Raw genomic sequence first — 11,237 nt, 5'->3', positions numbered from 1 at the left:
AAAAAAAAAAAAAAAATGCTAGAGGTACTAAAAGGTGTTGAACTAAAAATCACATTTTAGGAAAATCCTTTTTAAACCTGATTTTTTTTTCCCTCCCAATTAAGTTTTTCTAACTTAATGGGGAACTGAGGCTGGAAGAGTAACAACATAAAAAGTCTGTTATATAAGACACTTCACCAAAGAAGACATTCAGGCAGCTGAAAAACACATGAAGAAATGTTTGTTATCATTAGCCAGTAGAAAAATGCAAATCAAAACAGCAACAAGATATCATCTCAGTCCAGCAATATTAAAAACAAACAAACAAAAAAAGCAGAAATCAATAAATACTGTTGAGGGTAGGGAGAGACTGGATGTCTCACACATTGTTGGTGGAACTGTAAAATGGAGAAACCTCTGTGGAAAATGGTGCTTCCTTAAAAAGCTGGAAATAGAAATATCATATGGCCCAGCAGTCACACTACAAGGTATACAGCCTGGAGAAATAAGAACTGTGACATGAACAGATAGATGCACATCTATGTTCATCACAGCACTATTCACAATAGTATAAAGATGCAAACAACCTAAATTCCCATTAATGGAGTAATGGATCAACTGTGGTACACATGCATAATGGAATACTATGTAACGATAAACATAGAGGACATTATGCTGAATGAAATTACAATAGTGCTATGAGGCCACTATTATAAGAAGTCAAGAAAAGGGTTTCACAAAAAATATTCCCAAATATTCTTTGAAGGTTGCTAGGGGTGGGTGGAGGAGGGAAGTTGAACTACTAAGTAGAGGATAAACAAATGTTGATTTGGATGAAGGGAATAAAATGAATTAATAAATAAATAAAAGGATGCATAATCCAGACAGATTTGTATAGGAAGTCTTGCTCCCTTCCCCCCCAAAAAATCTGTTGTATAAACATGCCAGAGTTGAATCTGCAAATAAGTTTTAATTGTTTACATAGTTAACAATGATCTCTATTCCTATTAATTATCCTCTCAGAAGGTACTGTCATATCTGTCTCTACAAATAGATATGATACCTAGAAAATTCTTGTTTTTGGCTCAAATACTATAAAAACACATCTCAATGTTCTCTTGAAAGCTGGCTTAACTTTTCCTTTACAATCAATTTATGACAGGACTTTTTCACTATTTATGTACTAAGAAAGTGCTCAAAAAGACTCAACATTTATAATTAAGCTCTGTGTCTGTAAGAAATAGTAATTCACTCCCTAAGTGTTGTAATTATGGTCAAATTTCCATAGTGAAAATGACCATGAGCCTGGAACTGAAGAAATAAGGGTGGTAGAAATACAAAACATGTACTTACTCCTAATCTTTGAACAATTTCCCTTATGTCTTCAGCACAGTTATCCACTGCAGATATAAGGATACATTCTCCTCTTTCGTAAAACACCTTGATACTCATTAATCCAGATGTCCACCCAATAACATCCCTGCAGGAGCAGTTAAATACAACATTCTTGGAATCCTTTTCAATCAACATTATAAACTCATTGGAAATTCCAAGAAGACATTCAATGTCAGAAGACTGGCCAAAGTCCCTTGCGATTACATGCCACATGATTGCGCCAACGCTATATAAATGTGCGTCCTTCCTTGGCTTTACTTTCTCCTTCTTCTTTGCACCCAGTGTAATGAAACTGAATTTCACAGAGGTATCCACTGTGGCAGTCGTGACAAAGTTCTCCGCCAGATCTTTCAAGTACTCTTGTCTTGTTCTAGTGGCCATCGCCCGAAATTTTTCTGATTTATGGGCTGCATTTTCTGCATTGATTACTTTGGCTAAGAGGAAGTCCCGAAACACTGCTGATTTTGGAAAAGTTACACCTTTAGGAATTGGTGGACCAAATGATGGCACATCTTTTGATCTAGAAACTCCAACACTGGGAAAGAGAGAAAAAAACAAATAAGATTAGCCATGATACCATATTATTTACCTTCAGAAATCTGATATATACCCACACTTTTTACTTAATCCATCTATCTTGATGTAGCTTCTTGTTTTCTTATTTTCTGGGCATCTTAAATTTTCTTTAAAAATTTATGTTATTAAAAATTTTTGTTTTAAAACAAAACTTTTCAAACTCAGTTAGTTGATAGGGGTAATGGATCCCCAATGGGACAGGACAAGCAGTCCCAGATGGTAGCTGGTTGGTGAAACCTCATTCTGTGGCTGATGATCCCTGAGAAAGCTGGTAACAGTTCCAACAGAACTGAGTCTAGCCTCATCATACTTATAGGGTCAACAACAATTTTTTTAAAACTTTTTACTGTAATTTGGGTGAAATTTTACAAAGCAGATTTGTTTTACATTCCACAGTTCATACACATTTTGTTTTGTGACACTGGTTACATTCCCTGCAGTGTAACAGCTCTCCTTCCACTTCCTCCCTGAGGTCAGTTACCCTTTCCCTTTGTCCTTCTTTTCTATGCATTCCTCCCTCCCTCCCTTTCTCCCTGTATAAATACTGCCCTTCTGATGTCCCATGGTTGATTGTTCTGAGCAGTGCATCTCCCCAGTGCAGGTGTTCAGGTTCTACATAGGCATGTCTATTGTTTGGCTGAGTTAAGACATGTGAATGAATTTAATTCCAGACCTGAAGGGACTCAGGATTGGTCTTGTGGGTTTCACTAGTCTCTATTAGACCAATAAGCCTGGTTCCTTTTATGAGTTTGAGTTTTTTCCCACTGTTTTCTTCCACTCTATCCAGAATCTCCAATTTTGATCCTTTTCAGAGTGGTTGGCATTGGAACCGGGCACCATCTAGTTCTTCTGGTCCCAGGGTCCTACAGACTTAAGACTCTCATGGTCCACAGTCCTTTGGACTGTTTCCACATGTCTTTGATTGTCTTCACTCTTCTTTGCTCCACATGTGGAGAGAACAATAGTAGCATCTTAGATAGCTGCTTTACACAGGGTCATATTTTGAAAGTTTCACTTTTTTTAAGGATATGCTCACTTCACATGATTCTACTTTAGAAATATAAATGAAGATTTTGTGGGAGAAATATTTTAAGAGATTTCATGAAGAAATCAAATGTATATTGATAGCAATAGCCATCTTAATTTATCGAAACTAATAATGGTCCCCTGTCGGAGCTCTGGTGGCGTAGTGCCTAAGGCATTTAACTGCTAACCAGAAGGCTGGTGGTTCAAACCCACTGGCCACTCCTTGGAAGGAAGATTGGGCAATCTACTTTCGTAGAGGTACCACCTCAGAAACCCAAGGAGGGATCGCTATGAGTTGGATCTGACTCAATGGCAGTGAGCAGGAGCAGTCAGACAGGAGCTCTAAGGAGCTCTAGTGGTATAATGCCTAAGGCATTTTGACTGCTAACCAGAAGGTTGGCAGTTCAGACCCACCACCATCTCTGTGGAAAGAAGATGGGGCAATATACTTCCATAAAGATTTATCACCTCAGAAACTCAATACGGGTGCTATGAGTTGGAATCAGCCTGATGGTAGTGAGTTTGGTTTTGAGTTCAGTCAGACAGGAGTTTTAGCTGTCTTAAGCCCTTTTTTTTAAAAAAATAAGATCAACTATAAAGAGTAAACTAATGAATTAACTAATGATCAGAAGAGTTGATATTGAATGAATCCACAACATTTACAGCATCTGCTTCCCTAATCTTATCAGTAACAATTGCTGAATAGGCTACTGCAGATCAAGAATTCTTACTAATTCCACATCTTCTTTGGCTGATATTTTCTTTTAGGATAAACAAATGAAGTAATTTTTCCTTCTTTTCATCATCAAGGAAATCCTGGTGAATTAAGGATTAGAAATATTTTATTGAATTTTTTTTTGTCAGGTGTGAATTCATGTTCTGGTCGTTGATTAGGCTCTGAAACAATCCCAGGCCTCAGCTTCTCTTAACTTTCTTTTTACTATTTTATTGGTTCTCTAGAGCTGGTATAACAGAAATATCACAAGCAGATAGCTTTAACAAACAGGAATTTATTTCCTTATAATTTAGAAGGCTAGAAGTCTGAGTTCAAAGTGCTGGCTCTAGGGGCTGGGTGAAGGCCCCTTGACCTTGGGCTTCAGCTCTGCCTACTGTTCCAGGCCCACTAGAGTGGGAGACTTTTTCTGACTCACATGCAGCTGCTGGCTGCTGAAACTGCAAACCCAAGATTGACAAGTAAAATGGCACAGTCCCAAGATTAGCAGACAATACAATAGGCCACTAGTCAGCTACAGAAACAATCCCAAGATCAGCAGGCAACATGGCAGGCCACTGAGATGAAGACTCAGCCAAATGCAGGATCCAGATGTGCCACAAGCTACAGACCTTTTCCAAAGTTTCTCCTTATATACAGGAAGCAGGACACACCCTGAAGGCAGCTACTTAGCTGCTCATAGCAGATTCCACCAAAGAGTCCATTACCAATCTCATCATGGAAAATAACAACATCCAGCTGTCCAGCCACTCAAACCATGGCCCAGGCAAGTTGACAAACAACCTTAACTACCACAACTATACACTCAGCAGTGGACTTAACCAGCTGTAGGGCATTGAGCATGGAGAGAGGTAACAGATGAGATGGAGCCCCAGTTGAATGGAAGGGGAGGGGGGGATTGCTTCCTTTGGGGATAGAGCAAACTCAATCATGAACAGAGCCTGGTGATGTTGGATGGTGGTGTGTGTGCTAAACTGGGGAAAGGGAGGGAGACTTGACTTGTGTCCTTAACATGAAAGGAGAGTCCTAAGTAGGCTTCAGAGGTTGGAACTGCAGGGATCAACCTCACAATTGACCCATCCTCCCTTCACTACCATCCTTAGAATGGACACTTGGCTTTTCCACTCAACTCTGTGGATCTCAAACTACTCTGTGACTATATCTTGAATTCACTCACTAAAGTGAGTTACTAAAGCATTAGAAGGTGCTGTGGTGACATAGGGGTTAAAAGCATTTAGTTGTTAACCAAAAGGTTGGTGGTTTGAACCCACCAGCCACTCAATGAGAGAAAGATGGGGCAATCTGCTTTTATAAAGATTTATAGCTTTATAAACCCTATGGGGCAGTTCTACTCTGTCCTGAAGGGTAATTACAAGTTGGAATTGAACTGATGGCTGTGGCTTTTTATTTTTTAAAGCATTAGGGAAAAATTTCCTATATCCAAAAATTTTCAAGAACTGCTCTTAAGGTGAAACTCCAATTCTTCACTTTCCTCAATTCTGTGGGATGGTGCAGTTACCTAGCATCAAGTGTCTCCAGCATTTAAAAAGACAATACTGTGGGAAGGGAAGGGAAGGAACACTGTCAAATAGGAAGAGACAAGTATTCATTTGGGTGAAGAGAGGGGCAATGTACCAAATGTGAGTGATCAACATGGTGGCATTGAGGAAGAGGAAGATGTAAGAGGTCCATGGCAGGTACAGACAACAACCAAGTGCATGGATACTAGGAATGCAGCTGGCTGTGGTGGCCCTGGCTACTAGTGCTCTTGCTGGTTCAGCCACTTCTTGATCATTTATAGCTTGTCATCATTGCTGCTGCTGCCTGGAGCCCACAAGCGTGGAATATATATATATATATATATATATATATATATATATATATATATATACACACACACACCACACACATACACACACACACACACACATACATACACACACATATATAAGTGTGTTATGTTGTTGTTGTTAAGTGCCGTCGAGTCAAACCTGACTCACAGCAACCCCTCCTTTGGTTTCCGAGGCAGTATCACTATGGAAGTAGATTTCCCAACCTTCCTTCTGAGGAGTGGCTGGTGGGTTTGAACTGCCAGCCTTCTGGCTTGTAGTCAAGTGCCTTAGGCACTACGCTACCAGAGCTCCTAAGTGTGTGTGTATATGTGTGTGTGTGTATACACACACACACACATATATATATATTTATACATATACACTATGTATATATATATACATACACACATACATATGTGTGTTGTTGCTGTTGCTATGTGCCATCGAGTCGGACCTGATTCATAGCGACCCCTCCTTGGGTTTCCCAGGCAGTACCACTATGGAGCAGATTGCCCCATCTTCCTTCCAATGAGTGGCTAGTGGGTTTGAACTGCCAGGCTTCTGGCTAGCAGTCAAGTGCCTTAGGCACTATGCTACCAGAGCTCCCACATATGTGTGTGTATGTGTGTGTGTGTATATATATATAGTGTGTATATATATATACATATCTACACATATATATGTGCATGTGTGTGTGTGTGTGTATATGATTTTTCTACTGGGTTGAAATAAGAATGTGTTCCAGAACTCATTAATTTACCCAAATAATTTGATACCGTTTATTGATGATTGAAATATAAAACCTTTCAGCTCCTAACACAGAAAATACCACCCTGAGCAGATATGTGGGATTACTAGGAATTCTTGGTCTGCAGTGGCTATTCAGTAATTGTTATTGGTAAGAGTAAGGGGAGCAGATGTTGTAGATGCTGGGATTTATTCAACACTCATTCTTCTAATCCTTTATAATAAAAAGGATTTTATAATCCATAAATAAAAAGATGAGCATTCTTTAATATGCAAGTGAAAGTGTCAAGACAATAAAAGCAAAGTGGTTGAGAACACAAGTACAGACTATGGAGTTAGTCTTTGAATTCCAGTTCTACCACATACTAAGCAACTCTCAGCTAGTTACTCAATCCCTCAGTGCCTCAGTTTCCTTAGTCCGTAAATGGAGATTAAAATAGGGCAATCCTCAAAAGCCTCTTGTGAGGATTAAATTATCATTATCATAGTCACAATCAATCATTATTTTAAAAATTGATTAATTCTGTCATCTAACTTTTGTTAAAAGGACCTACTTGTTATATTTTCTGAAACAGAAGTCATTATTCTCCAGAGACATCTCCCAACTTTTAATTGATTTTTAGCTACCAAGCCTATATAGTTAAGTCTTCTCATTCACTTACTAAGACATGCATTTTGCAAAGAGTTTACCTTGGAAAGCATATGAAAACATAAATCCCTTCAAAGTTAGTTCTACAACTATTCAAATTAAAGATACCTCTGTAATGTGGTAACTACATTATTAGGCCGCACAATTTTAATCAGAGGATGTCATCTTAGCCCTCGCTTTTCTGAAGACTGTTAAGGCACATGGTTCCTCACTAACTGGTACTACAAGTCTTCATCAGTTAGGCATCACCGCCACTGAGGATCTGCAAAAGCTCATAAGAGAAACGATATTCATGGGTACTGGCCTGAGATAGGTGTGTTCACCCAGTCTTCTGTGAAATAGTTTCCTGGATTCAGACATAGCAGTTCAGAAAACAGACAACTAAGACTGTATTTTATCACTTCCTTAAGTAAACATTATTTTGATGAATTTATTTTCTTATCAGCTTATCAGAAATACCATATGAAACTGATCTACAAGGTGTCTATGGAAAGTTTGGGCACTCCAACCTCATTCCATAGAAGAGAGCAAATACAGCTTATAAAATGTTATGGAATTGATTTGACTATAATATTCCAGAAAAATTACTGATTCTTTAAGGGATACTGGCAAAGTTGTTAAACATGATGTATCTAAATATTTATGAGGCACTTCCAAAAATTTGAGGCACAGTATGGACATCTGAATCTCAACAGTAAATGTCAATTTCATAACAATGTGGTTTTCTAAAAACCAATGACTCCATCTCTGAATGATCTGTATGTGCTATCTTCTTTCATAATCCATAATGCAATTCCCCTTTTTATATGTAAGATCTATACCAATATTGGTTTCAAAAACATCCTTCCCCCAGCAATTTAATTATATTTTAAAAATTATTTTTCTGATGAACCACATTGTAATATAAGCATAAACTAAAGATGGAAAGTAATTAAAAATATTCTACTTGATCTAATAATAGCAGCCAAATATATGTTTCCAATCCATTAGGGAAGTTCATTTAAGATTATTTTCATAATTACCATTCTTTGGGTTAGATCCAAGAGAAAAAGCCAACTCACCATGTCTGCACTAATGTTATCTATTTTAAGCACATCATCTGCACAGAATAGATACTACATTTTTTCAATATCCATCTCTAACCCAGATATGTGTGAGAGTCAAATTGAGAGGAAAAATTCTACCTTAGGCCACACCAGCTCTATTTAGTTAGAATACAGGTAGGTATGCATCACTTAGGGAGCTCTGGTAGCATAGTGGCTAAGACACTTGCCTGCTAACCAGACGGCTGGCGGTTCAAACCCACCAGCCACTCCTCGGAAGGAAGGTTGGGCAATCCTACTTCCGTAGTGATACTGCCTCGGAAACCCAAGGAGGGGTCGCTATGAGTCGGGGCCGACTCGACGGCACATAACAACAACAACAACAACATGCATCACTTAACCTCCATGATATCTTCTGTGAAATAGGATGTTATACAATTTGGACTTTGTGCAACACCATAAAATCCATAGTTAAATCTCTATAAAGTCTATAAAATTAAAATCTTATTGGAGCCCACTAGACAAAGTCTGAGAGCAGTATACACTCAATACAGGAGGCTTGCCACTTGTGCAGCTTGTTCAGGTAGAAGCTGCAGGCAGCACAATTAGGACTTTGCTCACTCCCAGGAGCATGGGTGGGGGTGTGGGTAGATGAATGGGAGTGATTGGGGGAGTAGGGGGTATGTGTGGGCATGAGAGGTCTGGAGAAGTGGCCATGGAGACCAAGTGTGTGGATACTAGGAATGCAGCTGGCCATGGTGGCCCTGGCTACTAGTGCTCTTGTTTCTTCACCTACTTCCTGATCATTTATAGCTTGTCATCACTGCTGCTGCTGCCTGGAGCCCACAAGCATACCAGACCCAGCAGCGGTGCCTGAAACAGGAGTGGAGGAGCTGTGGCAGGCACCACTGTCTACTTCACCAGAAATGATAGACAGTATCCCTGCTGGGCAGGTGAAGGAATCCAGGAGGAAAGGAAGGAGAAGGTAGAGTGGCACTCTGGAGCCTTGCTGCTCATTTACGTTGGGAGTTTGTTGTTGTTGTTAGGTGCCGTCGAGTTGTTTCCGACTCATAGCAACCCCATGCACAGCAGAAAAAATGCTGCCTGATCACATGCTCCATGATCCCTGCTATGCTTGAGCCCATCATCGCAGCCCCCATGTCAATCCATCTCATTGAAGGCCTCTCCCTCTTTCGTTGACCCTCCACTCTACCAAGTATGACATCCTTCTCCAGGGAATGGTCCCTTCTGACAACATGACCAAAGTAGGTGAGAAGTCTGGCCATTCTCACTTCCAAGGAGCATTTCGGGTGCACTTCTTCTAGGACAGATCTGTTAGTTCTTTTAGCAGTCCATGGTACTTTCAGCATTCTTCACCAGCACCACAACTCAAAAGCATCAACTCTTCTTCAGTCTTCCTTATTCATTGTCCAGCTCTCACATGCACACGAGACAACTGGAAATATCATGGCTTGTGTCAGGTGCACCTTAGCCTTCAAGGAGACATCCTTGTTCCTCAGCACTTGAAACAGTTCCTTCGCGGTTGAACTTTCCAATGCTACACATCGTCTAATGTCCTCACTGCTGCTTCCACTGGCATCAATTACAGAACCAAGCAATGGGAATTCTTTGACAACCTCAATCTTCTCTCCATTTATTATGATGCTGCTCATTGGTCCAGTTGTGAGGATTTTTGTTTTCTTTATATTGAGACATAATCCATACTGCAGACTGTATTCTTCAACCTTCATCAGTAAATGCCTCAAATCATCCTCACTTTTAGCAAGCAAAATTGTATTGTCTGCACATCTCAGGTTATTAATGATTCTTCCTCCAATCCCGATGCCACATTTTTCTTCATATAGTCCAGCTTCTCAGATTATTTGTGCAGCATATAGACTGAATGAGTGTGGGGAAGGATACAACGCTGATGCTCTCACTTCTTGATTTTAAACCATGTAGTGTCCCCTTGTTCTGTTCGAACAACAGCCTCCTGGTCAAGGTACAGGTTCCTCATGAGTACAATCAAGTGTTCGGGAATTCCCATTCTTCTCAATGTTATCCATAATTTATCATGATCCACACAATCAAATGCCTTTGCATAGTCAATAAAACATAAGCAAACATCTTTCTGGTATTCCCTGCTTTGAACCAAGATCCATCTAACAACAGCTATGATATCTCTTGTTCCACTTCCTCTTCTGAATAGCGTTTGCACCTCTGAAAGTTCTCTGTCAATATACTGCTGCAAACGTTTTTTAATTATCTTTAATAAGATCTTACTTGTGTGAGATATCAATGATATTGTTCTATAATTTCCACATTCTGTGAGATCATCTTTCTTTGGAATGGGTACAAATATGGATCTCTTCCAGTCAGTTGGACAGGGAGCTGTCTTCCAAATCTCTTGGCATAACCAAGTGAGTGCCTCCAATGGGGCATCCATTTGTTGAAATATCTCAATCGGTATTCTGTCAATTCCCGGTGCTTTGTTCTTTGCCAATTCTTTCATTGCAGCTTTGACTTCCTCCTTCAGTACCATTGGTTCTAGATCATATGCCACTCCCTGAAATGGATGAAGATTGACCAGTTCTTTTTGGTACAGTGACTCTGTGTATTCCTGCCATCTTCTCTTGATGTTTCTTGCATCATTCAATATTTTGCCCATAGAATCTCTCAATATTGCAACTCGAAGCTTTAATTTTTTCTTCAGTTCTTTCAGCTTAAGAAATGCCGAGCGTGTTCTTCCCTTTTGGTTTTCAAACTCCAGGTCTTTGCACATTTCATTATAGTAATTGGTTTTGTCTGCTTGAGCTGCTCTTTGAAATCTTGTATTCAGCTCCTTTATCTTGTCATTTCTTCCATTTCCTCTAGCTACTCTCTGCTCAAGGGCAAGTTTCAGAATCTCTTCTGTCATCCATTTTGGTCTTCTCTTCTTTTCTCATCTTTTTAGTGATCTCTTGGTTTCTTCATGGATAATGTTCTTGATAGCCTCCCACAATTCTTCTAGTTTTTGGTCGTTGGTGTTCACTGCATCAAATCTATTTTTTAGATATCTCTAAATTCAGGAGGGATATATTCAAGATCATATTTTGGCTCTCTTGGACTTATTTTAATTGTGTTTAACTTCAAGTTGAACTTGCATATGAGCAATCGATGTTTTGTTCCACAATCACCTCCTGGCCTGGTTTTGGCTGAAGATATTGAGCTTTTCCACCACCTCTTGCCACAGATGTAGTCAATCTGATTCCTGTGTG

At 39.6% G+C, this 11,237-nt stretch overlaps 1 protein-coding gene across 1 annotated transcript in view; it reads right to left on the bottom strand.

Moving 5' to 3' along the window:
• SIPA1L2 (signal induced proliferation associated 1 like 2) overlaps nt 1-11,237 on the bottom strand; it is a 175,500-nt gene that overhangs the window by 105,762 nt on the left and 58,501 nt on the right. The window contains exon 7 of the mRNA XM_007938482.1: nt 1,333-1,909. Coding sequence (XP_007936673.1) covers nt 1,333-1,909 — 577 coding nt within the window. The remainder of the gene's footprint in view (nt 1-1,332; nt 1,910-11,237) is intronic.

Source organism: Orycteropus afer, unplaced genomic scaffold (assembly GCF_000298275.1).
Source record: "Orycteropus afer afer isolate SDZICR_OR568_19922 unplaced genomic scaffold, OryAfe1.0 scaffold00050, whole genome shotgun sequence".
NCBI classification, from domain to species: domain Eukaryota; kingdom Metazoa; phylum Chordata; class Mammalia; order Tubulidentata; family Orycteropodidae; genus Orycteropus; species Orycteropus afer.
This window is presented reverse-complemented; position numbering and strand designations above follow the sequence as displayed.